General features: G+C 37.9%; 2 protein-coding genes across 3 annotated transcripts; one reads left to right on the top strand and one right to left on the bottom strand.

Moving 5' to 3' along the window:
* Nucleotides 1–496: 496 nt before the first annotated feature.
* Nucleotides 497–5,390, top strand: LOC134790979 (sodium/potassium-transporting ATPase subunit beta-2-like). Of its 2 annotated transcripts, none has more exons than XM_063762017.1 (7): nucleotides 497–714; nucleotides 1,735–1,788; nucleotides 1,958–2,071; nucleotides 2,748–2,929; nucleotides 3,716–3,802; nucleotides 3,995–4,214; nucleotides 4,706–5,390. In XM_063762017.1, the coding sequence occupies exons 1-7, from the start codon at nucleotides 651–653 to the stop codon at nucleotides 4,807–4,809; spliced, it is 825 nt and encodes a 274-aa protein (XP_063618087.1). In that variant the 5' UTR covers nucleotides 497–650; the 3' UTR covers nucleotides 4,810–5,390. The 2 variants fall into 2 exon arrangements, with proteins under 2 accessions (XP_063618087.1, XP_063618086.1); XM_063762016.1 differs by having other exon boundaries at nucleotides 3,983–4,214.
* A 1,643-nt stretch (nucleotides 5,391–7,033) lies between these two features.
* Nucleotides 7,034–12,992, bottom strand: LOC134790982 (sodium/potassium-transporting ATPase subunit beta-2-like). Its single transcript, XM_063762020.1, has 7 exons — nucleotides 12,907–12,992; nucleotides 11,986–12,036; nucleotides 9,915–10,037; nucleotides 9,629–9,810; nucleotides 8,555–8,641; nucleotides 7,897–8,116; nucleotides 7,034–7,167 (listed from the first exon to the last, which is right to left on the bottom strand). Exons 1-7 carry the CDS (start codon nucleotides 12,968–12,970, stop codon nucleotides 7,064–7,066), a joined length of 831 nt encoding a protein of 276 aa, XP_063618090.1. The 5' UTR covers nucleotides 12,971–12,992; the 3' UTR covers nucleotides 7,034–7,063.
* Nucleotides 12,993–13,635: the final 643 nt, after the last annotated feature.

Here is a 13,635-nt window from a genome sequence, read left to right as displayed (position 1 = left end):
AAATAGTGATGTAAATTAACCGGTAATAAACGGCACAATAGCATAGCATGTGTAGCATGCGGCTTGCGTGAGTCTTGAATACATCGTGCCACATGAGATTTTTTTTTATGGGATAACAATATTTGCTATAAAAAAAATCACAACATGCACAAATATATATTATAATTATCACGTTAAAATCATGACTAATAACAAAATTCATGTTTGGAATTTGTAAATTATAGTTTGTCAAAGGACTGTCTCATCTCATTTCAATCATTATAGACAGAGAGAATCATACTATCTTTGTCTTACCCAAAAGAAAAGGATGAGTATAGTTTTCCTGGTTCTTACTGACTGACAAATTGGTTTGACCAACTATAATTACCTAATTAGAATTACAATAAAGGACCTAGGACAAAAACAAACACAAACGATTACGTACCTACGTAGACGTAGAGCATAAGCTTATCGTAGTTAAACAACTAGGTACTTACATACTAAATTACATTTAAAGTGAACATAAAAGTATTATTTGATGAATGTTTATACTGACGTAACAATCATCATCTCCTAAAAGTTTATATGCCTTTTAATTAGAACAACTAGGGAAAACAGTCATCCCGGCGGATTCACCATTCGCTATAAGGTAACTGTGCGTGTGTGTTACAATGGGACTTGAAAAAAGAACAATCAAAATTATTGTCAGTGTTTTAATTATTTCAGTTATAATCGGTAAGTTTTCTTACTTTTCTTCGGCGCTCAACCGTACCTAATTAATCAGTTTCTATGTAAAGTGAAGCATCAATTAATTAACAAGAGTGTTATTAGAAGGCGGGAAAATTATTATTGACATCAATGGCTCCTTTGATTAGACTATAAATAAATAAATTAAAAATAAAATGAGGTATGTGTTATGTTTTATGTATAAGCTTAAAAAAACTTTTAAGTTAAGCATCACAATTTAAAAACAGTTTTATGAATTCAACTACAGACGTATTAACTTTTAAATAGTGCACGGTAGTGCACAGGCAAAGTTAATTAATTTTAGAAACACAAATTAAGTACTTATATTGATTTCTTTTAATTTACCTTATTCTCCTTAAAAACACATTATATTTATATACCTATAAACTATGTAGTTTTGCTCAAAGGTTGCCGGCGGACGCCATGAGCTCATTGTCGTAATTTCGTCAATTACACACCGTGACAATAAACAATGTATACACAACATGACCTCGTTACAGACATATTATGTCACTATTTCATTCACATTTTATTGGCACTATGTTGGTACCTTTTGTTGTCCCGGTTAGTCCCGGGCGCAAAAAGACGGTTATAAGTTTAACATGTGTCTGTCTGTCGCAAGTGATTTAAGTGTGGTTCAGTAAAGGATTTGTCATATACTTTCCTACAATGTTTTTATATAGGTACCTAGGTTCAACTTACTAGATGGTGCTATTATTTATACTTTTGTCTTTTTGGTTGAATTTAAGAGTTACAGTGTATAATACTTATTCATTTCAAAGTTTACCAAGCTAATAGGTAGGTACTTTTACTACGTATATACGTATGTTCACAGAACAAGTAAGTCTTATTTCATGTCATATTTACTTTTCATCTTATCCAGGTGGGGAATTACCACCATAAGTGACTGCTGCACGCGAAGCTTAGGTAGTTTAGTTAGACGTACCTACCTACTTTATTCTTCTCAAATTTAATTTAGAAATTATACCTGTTGATTATCTATTTCAGGATGCTCACTCGGACTACTATTTGCTTTTCTGTTATATCAGGCACCGTACATAGGTAAGCGATATATTTTATTGCTATTATGTGTTTTCTCGTTACGCTGACAGTGACCAATTAGCATCGGAACAATAGGACTTTACTAGGAATTTGATTCTCAGTGTAGGTAGGCGTATTAGCTCCATGGGGCACTTGTTCCTACTGCTCATAGTAATCTTTGGTTTCGCAGAGCTAGAAGCATGGCCACGTTTAGCTGATGATGGTCAGCGGCTCATCCACTTTAAAACCGCCGAGCCAGGAACCTGGCATCCTTGGGTCCATCGTATTAATGGCCTTTTGAATGGTGAGTAAACCTATGGGGATTTTTTATTAGTGTTATAAGCAGTGATCGTACATTTTCCAGCATTTTTGGTGCAGCAGAGTGGTGTTAACGGAATTGGTATAGATAATTTCAACTGAAATGGTAAATTAAGGTTAATATTAACGTAATTAACGCTAATTAACCATTAGGGTTGAAATTATTTATACCAATTCCGTTAACACCACTCCGCTGCACCAAATCGATTCGCGTGGTGTTAACGGAATTGGTATAGATAATTTCAACTGAAATGGTAAATTAAGGTTAATATCAACGTAATAAACGCTAATTAATCATTAGGGTTGAAATTATTTATACCAATTCCGTTAACAACACTTCGTGCACCAAAAATGCTGGAAAATGTACGATCACTGGTTATAAGCGATGTGTGAGTATAGGTATAGCTTCTTCTTACTTAATAATATGTACTTTACCTTTAATTAGTGTCCATTAGATCTGTCTCGCTTTTATGCGTCTGGTGGACAAACATGTCAATGTAGCTGCCAGAGATCTGCCCGCAAACACATCCTTGCCTAATTCCTGCAATACAATGACAGATTTGTCCGCCGGACACATCTGCCAGACGAATCTGATGGACAGATCTTTACAAATATTCCAAGATAATGCCTACAGCGTGTCGTAATTACGTGTTAATGTCCAGAATACGAGACCTCTACGCCCGAGGATCCTCCCCACGCGCCGTGCTCCACTCATCCTTACCATGAGGAGTCGGGACGTTCGGAGTCCTGTGCCCATGCTATGCGGTACTGGCATCCTTGCACCATCGATACCTTGTATGAGTACGTCAGGGGCACTCCTTGTGTGTTCCTGAGGTTAGCTCATGTAAGTTAAGCTATGAATTGAGTCTAAAACGTTTCACACACCTTACTTTATTCAGTAACTAACGACAGCAGGGACGCAGTTATACGATCTCACTTTTCTATGTATTGCTGCGTTTCTGTCGTCAGTTTCTGAATTAAATAAGGTGTGTGCTGAAACGCTTAAGTGGGAAAAAATACGTGGGTTGAAAGAGTGACTCGAAGGAGTAGGAGGTGTCTAGGAGGAGGAGGAGGAGGAGGAGGAAGGAGGAGATGTAAATATTGTAGTGTCGCACAGTATTTTCTTCGAACTTGGCTGAGCACACTGCCTTCACTGAGACAAAAGACTAACAAAAACACACTTAGAATTACAAAAATAAACTTAATCCGGGGACAAGGAGAGTCAACTAATAGGAACATATTGACTTTTGCAATTTCTATTAGTTCTTGCAATTTCTATTATCTGTTTGTTGAAATTAGATTTGGGATTACTGAGCTGTTTGTAGAAATAAATAAACTTTACATAAATAGTGAAACTTCCATAATTATTACTAAAACTTCATTTTTCCCCCCAGTACAGAACTGTTTTTTAATTCCGGTGATGATTTTTCTCTCAGTGTTTGAGTCTAGATAAACATGAGAGTGTGACAGCCAGGTTTGCAAAGCAAAACGCCAACGAACCAGCCGTACTTTGTTGCCGACTTTAACCTTTAAATTTGTCTCAGTTATAGTCCGATAGGAAATTGTAGAAAATTATTCAGGGCACCACTTCCTACGCAGGAGCTCAAATTTTACATCTTTCTATCCACAGATTGATCAATGGACACCTCAACCGTACAATACTTCAGTGGACTTGCCTATCCCAAATGAAATGCCGGATCACTTGAAGAAAGGCTTGGTAATACCAATAATGGCCAATATAATACCAATAATGGCTTATACAATCTTAAAATTATATTACTGATCTTGACTCATCGCCATTGCGTTAAATTTAGGAAACCCTTTGAGTTTCTAAGCTTTCATACTTGTCTCTTATGTTTTAACTTGGTTTATTAAACAGGTAAAAACCGTAAAATAGTTTTCCTTGCAGAATCATCCATCGGCAAAACTCGAAGACTACGTCTGGGTGTCTTGTAAAGGAATGTCTCCAGCTGATGAAGAAAACGTTCGTCATATTCGGTACATCCCCGAATACTTGCCTCCAGGGTTTCCAATCAGACGGTTACGTACTGCTGATAAAACTGACGCTAGCAGCTTGACTCCTAACGATGGAGGGCCGCTGGTCGCTGTGCTGTTTCAGAATTTGACACGTAAGTTTGTGTTACAATGCCGCCAATTGATTGGTCATCACTGATGTGATGAATACAGTACCTTTAGTGTAAATTTCATAAGATAGCGCGACGTGAGGGACGCGTTTGCGTTGTGTCATTTTGTATGGGATTTTGAGTTTCCAAAACGTCCCGCTTGGCGCGCTGTTTAAAATTACAAAAATAGACATAACACAAACGCGAACGCTCATCAGTCTAATCACGCTATCGAATGAAAACACTCTGAACGTTGTCTGTTACTTGCCGGTCTTGCCATGATGTGAATGCGACAATATTGAAGTGTTTTGACATAATTATATTTATTTATTTATTTGATGAGGAACCTAAAGTTGACAAATATAAAAAAAAAATCCCCTTTGTTTGACTTCTACTTATTATTGTCGGACTACACGACTGTAGAAGGATAGGTACCGGAGGAGCCAGTGAATTTAGAAAAGACTTGAATTTTGACTGTCTAATTAATTATTCGGCAGGTGGCGTGATCATCAACGTGGAATGTCGGATTTGGACTCGGGACATCGCCTACGATGGTATCAGCAACATCGGTCGCACCACCTTCGAATTACTTGTAGACTAGTTTTAAGTAACCCCTCTGATTGACCCCCTGAAGTAACCCCTCACCAAGCCCCGCCATGCATAAAAACCGCAACTTACATTCGAAAAATCATTAAATTTACGTATTCTTAAGCAATATTCAAGTACAAACTGCCTTTCTATTGCCTGGTGAGATAGTAAATTATCCAGATATCTCCCGAGATGCTACAGTATTGTTTCCTTTTTGGTCCGAGTGAAGTCCGAGTGAAGCCATAATAAATTCATTTATCCATATTAAATCCATTTATTAATAAATTCATGGCCTTGTATTTGCAGCACAGTATTAGGTATATCTTCTTACGAATTTAAATGAATTTTTATAAATAACACCTACGCCTATATATAAAAATGAGTATTGAGTTGAGTGGTGAAAATTGACTTGGCCTAGCTCTACCGAGTCTGTGAGGCCAGTAGGTACCTACAGCTATTTTCGAAATGCAAATTAAAAACATATTTATTTATTTAGGTTTATTGCACAATTTATCAAGAATTACAGAAATTCAAGCAACATGATCTCCCTTAAATTCAAACAACATTTAAATTGACAATTACAACATGAACTTGTATTTTATGATGTATTTATTAAAAAAAAAACAAAGGTACTGCATCAATATATTAAAAAAATGTCATGCTGCATTTTTAATAATTAGCATGCGGTTACGGGGTAAGATTGAAGGGTTTTTCTGTGAGGGGTAAGCATAACGGGTGATTAATTGTCTTGCCCCTCATGAAGAACTCTTTCGATCTTAGCCCAACGCACTCATTGAAAAAGCTCTCTATCACAAATGCTTGGGGATTTTTAGAAAATGCATTCAGTACCTAATCTAATCAAGCACTTAGGTAATATTAATTAACATTATGACTTAGTGCTACTTTTTCAAATAATTATTTCAGTTCTTAGGTAACTTAAACCTAAACTTAATAATTTTGGGACCAAGGTACAATCATATTCTATCACACATTTAGTATAGATTATATTTTAAAAAGTAAGAAATCAATATATAGACGTCTTTGTAATTATTGTACTTAGTTGTTTTATAATTATAACAGGAAATAGAAAATCGAACACAAAATATATACGATGTCTTAACTGTTCAATTAATGATGATAGTTGTTGTTCCCAGGTTTATATTAAAAGTCTTATAATTTTGACAAACTTAACAAATAAGTTATATTTATTGATTTTCGATTTAAGTAGGTACTACTTTGGCATGTTTCTGTAAATGGCTCAGTTATATCTACGGTTATAAGTTTATAACATGTATATTCAATAGAATTTATAATGACATGTAAGGTCAACTTTAACGTTGTGTTAATTAGGTTTAAATAGGTTTATTATATTATTTAATCTTATTTATTGAACAACAACAGCTTTTTAAGATAGATAATTGAAATCTAATTATATTCAAGTGACTTAATACAGCTCAAACATTAAGTAATGACAAAATGACATGAAGAATGTGTCCCTACCGGCTACTATGTTGACATTTAGCGACTTGACCTTCACTACCGCGTCCCTCCAGTCCGGTCAGTCATGATTTATGTCTGAACTATGACGTCGAATATATAATATTATGGATGTAATTATAAGTAAATTGATTATGACATTTTGTATAAAATTATAATAATAAAAAACACCAGGTGGAACATCGCCTATATAATGTTCGCCTACAGCGGACCCGCACGCAGATCCACGGCCGTGTGACCGAAGCCTTAGATTAGCTAGTTAGACTTACCGCTATATAAATAAATTAAGTTTTATATACAGAATACGATGGTTTACTGAAAATTAACGAGACGTATGCTTCTTTTTTTATTATTAAAAGTTTCGATATTTCGATCAACAAGATGAATAACATAAAACGCCGAACGCTTGCCGTAATGTTTTCGCTTACTCAAAAAAAAACTTGTACAGATTTAGTGCATAATATTTATTTTCCATCGTATTTTCACGGAAACGTAAGAACGTGTCTTGCAATTTCAGTCAGACTCAGTCTCGGTACATAAAGTACTTACTGAGGTTGACTGAAGTAGCATGAAAAATACGAACGTTTCCGAGAAAATACGATGGAAAACAATTATGCTCTACATCTGTAAGCACAGTTTCTTTTGTATAGGCATGCCCAGATGGACATGGCAAGAGGACTTCCTCAAATGCAAATCTCAAAAACTCGCCATCAGGAATCATAGAGAGTGAAAAAGCCATTGCCCACATTAAAAAGGCATCATCAAACAAATTACTCGACGAAGATTTCGAAGCGAGCTCGTCCAGTGCGTCCAGTCCCGTCGTAGTAGATGTCCCGCGCCCAGATGCGGCACTCGACGTTGATCACCACGCCACCTGGAATAGATGATAATCAATTCAATAAGGGATCAGTTCATCAAAGATAACAACACTGTTAAAATCTACGAGTACAACAAGGATTTATTTCAGGCCCCTTTCTATTCCTCTATTCCTCATAATGCAATGACAGTGACCTAAATGGGGTTGACGTTAGCTGTGGCGACTTACCTATGTGAAGAAGTAAGACCTAATTATACATAAGTCTAGGCACCTTCCGACAGGTGTCTGCTGGCGTACGGAATCCTGTCAGCTATGTGGAAACAGCTCAAAGGGAACCCTGGAGGCAGGCCACCGGCGAAGTAAAGTATGGTTCCGATATCCGATATCAGTAGTAAACTCAAGGACCTTAGTCTTAAGGCAGACTTAATCTCACCTTTTTGTCATTTCATCCGAGACAACAGCGAAAATGGGAGTACCACAAGGATCTCTTCTAGGCCAACTCCTGTTCTTCATGACCCGTCCCATGTTAAGTTGCAGTTCAGAAATTGCGATGGGAGTCCCACAAGGACCTAGCCTAGGCCCTCTCTTGTTCCTCATGAAAGTCAATGGGTCACCGCCAATATAAGATGAAGACCAGGTGAAGGTTATGAGTCTTGGTTAGAAGTTCAACCTAACTTAGGGGAACTGCGCAGGTAGCCGTCGACGTAGACAGTTGCTTTTTATCTTTGGCAGCTTCTTTGAAACAGAAAAATCTTAGATGGAAGTGGAAAATGGATTAATACATACGTCTAGGCTCCTTAAAGAACACACCGACCAGCGGTCCAGGATCCTTCTCTGGCAGATGTCTACTGGCATACGGGATCCTGTCGGCTGTGTGAAGACGGCTCAAAGGGAACCCTGGAGGCAGGCCGCCGGTGATGTAGTGAATTGGACCGATGTTTTCCTTATCTGCACCAAATTCTCCTTGACAGGATACCCAGATGTAGTCCATGCCGTTAGCTGCAGCCTGGGAATCACAGATTATCACGCTAACGCTTATAAGATATTTGAAGTAAGAGGTCAATTCTGGCTTTGATATTGTAGCCGTTTTGATTTAAACTACAGGTATGTAGGCACTTACATGCGATCATTGCCAGTTAAATAAAAACTTGAAAATCTAGCCTACGTAGATATTTTTTGAAGTATGCCCAACATTTTCTACATGCTGAAGATCGGGCGAAGCGGAGGAGAAAAATATCGGAAAGCGGACCCTGCGCTCCCAAGCAATAGCTAAGAACGAAACCGGGGTAAATGCTAAAGCCCCCACTACACGGTTGAAAACGCGGTTTCCGACCATTGCAACCTTAGTACCTAGTGTAGTAGGTATGGTACCTAGTGTAGGAAGTTGGTACCTAGTGTAGAAGGTTGGTTGATGAAAAAAGAGAGTTACAACAAAAATTCTTACCATTCCATCTCTTATGTGCTTAGGCATCTCAGGCGGGATGTGCAGATTCATTGAGTAGTTGTAAGGATGCGGTGTCCAGTAGTTCACCTGCGAAGTCAGTAAATCATAGTCAGGCATAGCAATGCACGCACGAGAACTTTCCAAAGTTGCGAAACTTTCCATGAGAATTTCTCGGTAACTTCTGAGAATGTTCTCGAGAACGAGAATTTATTTATTTATCGTAGTTTATACCATGAATATTCACGATAGTTTAGGTGTAGTATCCTTACCCCCAGAAAATACCGACTTTTGGTCTACCGGTTCCGGTCAGAAAAATGTATGACGGCCCGGCCAAACGGTCAGACCTAGGTGGGGGGTGCTCGACCAAATGTCATAGAGGGCCCCGAGACAAAACAAACTGCATTAAAAAATATCAAAATGGCTGACTTTTTTTTTTTCAAGTTGGTCCGAGCGCGCTAAGATTTGGCATGGCGGGAGATAGATGCCTCTAGATTCCTAAGACAAAATTTTTTTTTTGAAAAAATCCAAGATGGTGGAACAATAAATTTCCATGCTGCAGAATGTTCTGAGAACATTCTCGAGAACGTTTCCGCTTTTTGGGAATGTTCTGCAATTTGTACATTTGACTCAGGCATGGATAGATAGATATGTTGGTTGCAAACACACACAATTTACAAATACATTAACATGCAGGAAGAACTAAAATACACAAATTAATTGTTAGAAAAGTACCTAATTATATTAACACGTAAAATTGAATTACTTAATTTAATTAGAGTACCCAAAAGGTTTCCGACTCAGCCGTATGCTTCACTCTTTCCATTAAAGCACTGCTATTCTTTCGGATCCAGGTCACTTTACAGGGTATTATGATGTACCTAAGTTTACATGAGACATTCGTACGACTAGGCGTGTACTTATGATCTAAGCTTACATGGGAGAGACGGAGGAATACGCAAGGGGTACCCATAGGGTACCCGTATTGCATGTCGATGGTACACGGGTCCCATCTCCTCATGGCTTGTTCGCAGTCCGGGGGACAAGGCATTGTATGCATGTAAATATTAAACTTACGTGAGACAGTCGAAGGAATACACATGGGGTACCCATAGGGTACCCGTATCCCATGTCGATGGTACACGGCTCCCATCTCCTCATGGCCTGGTCGCAGTCCGGGGGGCGAGGCATTGTATGCATGCGCTCGCGAGTGGTGCAAGGCGCGCGCGGTGGACTCTCGGGGACCATAGTTTCATACACTGGAGAAAAGAGTAAATTTAAACTCTAAGGTTTTATACCATACATTTTATCTAATCGCTCTCTGACAGACACAGTTAATTGAGTGCTATAGTGACATACGTACCTCTGAGGAAGTCATTGGTACGCTGGATCCAGGGATGGAAGGAGCCTGGATCCGCAGGTCGGAACTCGATGAGGGGCTGATCCCATCTGTAGTCATCCACCGAGCGCGGCCACACCTCCAACACTATTACGTAGAAACATGTTAGAGTTAGACCAAGACAAGTCTGCAACGATTTTTATATTTAGCACACGCAGTGAAAGTGTTATTTTAAACGTCAAACTTCTATGAAATTATGACATATAAATAACGGTGTACTACCATCTCGCCGAAATATTTTTCGCCTAATTTCACTTCCCAACCAACTTATTGCAGTACTTTTAGTTGGCAAACCAATGCTTAGCATATTATTATTTAGCATAATTTTTATTTGAACACAATTTTATTTAGCAGATGTTCATTTTACCACGATTTATTTAGAAAAATAGTTACTAAGCAAATGTTTTATTATACCTAACTATTTATTGTTAAATAACGTTTGCCCAAATTGAAATTTCGCATACTTTTTATTGGATCACAACTATATTTAGCATTTTTTTATGACCCGTAAAACGAAACTGCTCCCAGAGGTAGGTAGGTTATGGTTATTTTTTTTATGACCCTAAAAACGAAATTGCTCCCAGAGATTGGTAGGTTATGGTTATTTTTTTTTATAACCCGTAAAACGAAACTGCTCCCAGAGATAGGTAGGTTAGGGTTATTTTTTTTTAATGACCCTAAATACGAAACTGCTCCCAGAGATTGGTCGGTTAGGGTTATTTTTTTTTGGTGACCCTAAAAACGAATCTGCTCCCAGAGATAGGTAGGTTAGGGTTATTTTTTTTTGATGACCCTAAAAACGAATCTGCTCCCAGAGATAGGTAGGTTAGGGTTATTTTTTATTTGGTGACCCTAAAAACGAATCTGCTCCCAGAGATAGGTAGGTTAGGGTTATTTTTTTTTGGTGACCCTAAAAACGAATCTGCTCCCAGAGATAGGTAGGTTAGGGTTATTTTTTTTTATGACCCTAAAAACGAAACTGCTCCCAGGGATAGGTAGGTTATTCACAATATTAGGCGAAAAATAATTTATGCCTATCAATACATTCGACATAACAATAAAAGACATTTTGAAACATGACCAACTAAATATTTTGCCATACAATAATATTGTAAATAATCATTTGCGACATGTTATATATGCGAAACATTGGTCTGCCATCTGATAGTTTTGCCAAATGATACTATGGGAAAAATAGTTTGGGTAGTGATAATTTGCCATACAATTTTCGGCCACATATTAGTAAACCATAAATAACACTTGCACTGCTGACTGCGTGTGCTATCAAGATCGTTGCAGACTAATCTTGGTCTAACTCTAGTATGGTCACAGACTTTATTTGTTGATTCATTTAGGGTTCAAGCTAATTTGGTTGTCAATACTAACGGTATGAAATGTCTAATGTAAAGTGAACTCCGAATGGCAACAATTGGCTCTCAACCATTAAAGTCCGTGAGTGTAGAATACTAAACTCAAGGATACATTTCTAACTGAATTTAGTGTTGGTAGGAACTCGATTCTTTTAAGTCTTTTGAAGAACTCAACTCGTTTTTACGAGACTGCGCCCAAAAAAATTACCGAGTCTTTTAAGTCCCGAGCCGAGGACATCACAGAAAACAAAGCTGTGTAAAGGACGCAAACCTTTACAGCCTACTACGGGCCGGTGGCCCGGTACAGACAGACAGCAACCCCACTGCAACTTGTATGGGAACTGCACGCCGACGTTGCAGTTTGTGTGCAAGTTCTGCAACCCAATTCCTATACAAATTGCAGTTGGGTTGCAGTCCGTCTGTATCGGCCCTATAGCATAGCTAGGACCGAGACACCTTATAAAATAAAGTCCCCCCGGCCGCCTCATCTGTCTGTCTATATGTTCGCGATAAACTCAAAAACTACTGAACGGATTTTCATGCGGTGTTTCACCTATCAATAGAGTGATTCTTGAGGAAGGTTTAAGTGTATAATTTGTTACGGTTTTGTGTAAACCGTGCAAAGCCGGGGCGGGTCGCTAGTGTATAAAAAAATCTGGACTTACCTACATAATACGGGTACAACAAGAGACCAAGTAGGAGCCCCAGTAAGCCACCTGAAAATATTTCAACTTCTTAGGCCCACTTGCACCATTCCATTAACCCGGGGTTAGCCGGTTAACCGGGTATCATGGTTACCAGTACAATATGACACTGGGTTAACGGTTAAACCGCTTAACCCCGGGTTAGTGGGATGGTGCAAGTGGGCCTTAGAGACGTAGTAAGTAACCCCCTTATCCATAAACGCACTTTAAACCTGAATTAGCTAATAATCGTTTGTCCTTGTCTGTCATTTCGACTTATGTATTTGTAAGAAAGGGATAAAACATAATTTAATTAAATCAGGCCCGTAAAGTTTTATGAATAAGGGGGTTAGTAAGTAAATATTCTTTATTGTGCATCATACAGTTAAAATACACAGAAAATGGAATACATTTAAAAGTACTGAAATACAGTAAGGTAATTTTAGAGCTATTTTTGTTTAGTTGTCGAATTTTGAGTCTCAGATTTTGTTTAAAATTTGGTAAGGTTCAAGAGCTCCTCAAAATAAACACAAAACTTTATTTAGAACAAAATGATTAATATAATACTTAGTGTGACTACCTAAAACTATAGGTACAAATCAATATATTATATTTATTTATTTATTTATCAAGGAATTCCAACAGTTATGAACGATACATTATAGTTTTTACATAGCATTACATAGCCAATTATAGATTAATTAATTATTATTTAAGTAGTCCCTAATTATATTAACAAACCAATTTAGTCTGTACAAAAAGGCGGCAAAAATAGGCGCAAAGGTTTATCTCGCATAGTAGATAACTTTTAATTTTGCTCTTATTATTTCATTGTTTTTCCAGGCTATAAATAAAAAAAAATACTGGGCACTGGCGTTCAATTTTAAAATGAAATAAACTTACCGAAAATGACGATGGTGACCACAACAATGACAATGATCTTGATGGTCCTCTTTTCGAGCCCCATGGCGGATGGCGCGCGTGACGCGGACGGCTTCGGCAGGACACTGACGGGATGTATGGGGAGCTAGGGTGCTAATGGTGTGTGGCGTACATTGCTGCTTTTTTATATTTTATATTTTGTCGCATTTAAGGCAGACAAACCTAATTTCTCTATGACCTAACTGACTGACTTTACAGAGACAGAGTGTAATGATACGTATGTATAATAATTGTTTCAGTTAAGTCTAATTTATGTAACTGGTAAATGTGTAGTATCGCAATTAAAAATTTTGGCTGAAAAGCTGCACCAGGGTGGCCTGTTGCAAGCACTAATGGCATATTATCAAATAAATGTCTGGGAGACCGAGCTTTGCTCGGAAAACATATAAACATCAAAAATGCGCGTTTTCCCAGAGAAAGCCCCCATATAGCAAATTTCATCGAAATCGTTAGAGCCGTTTCCGAGATCCCCTATATACAAGAATTGCTCGTTCAAAAGTATAAGATAGATAAGAAGTCGTCATGAACAAAAAACAAAGTGTGCTGATTATGCAACTGGTGGTGGTCAGGTACCTATTTATATATTTAGTAGCAGCAGCTGACATTCACGAGGCGTCACTACAATAATAATTTCCAACACACCAGAACAGCTCTCTTTAAAAAACCGACGAGGACGTTGCATATCATCCA

This window comes from Cydia splendana, chromosome 5 (assembly GCF_910591565.1).
Source record: "Cydia splendana chromosome 5, ilCydSple1.2, whole genome shotgun sequence".
NCBI classification, from domain to species: Eukaryota; Metazoa; Arthropoda; class Insecta; order Lepidoptera; family Tortricidae; genus Cydia; species Cydia splendana.
This window is presented reverse-complemented; position numbering and strand designations above follow the sequence as displayed.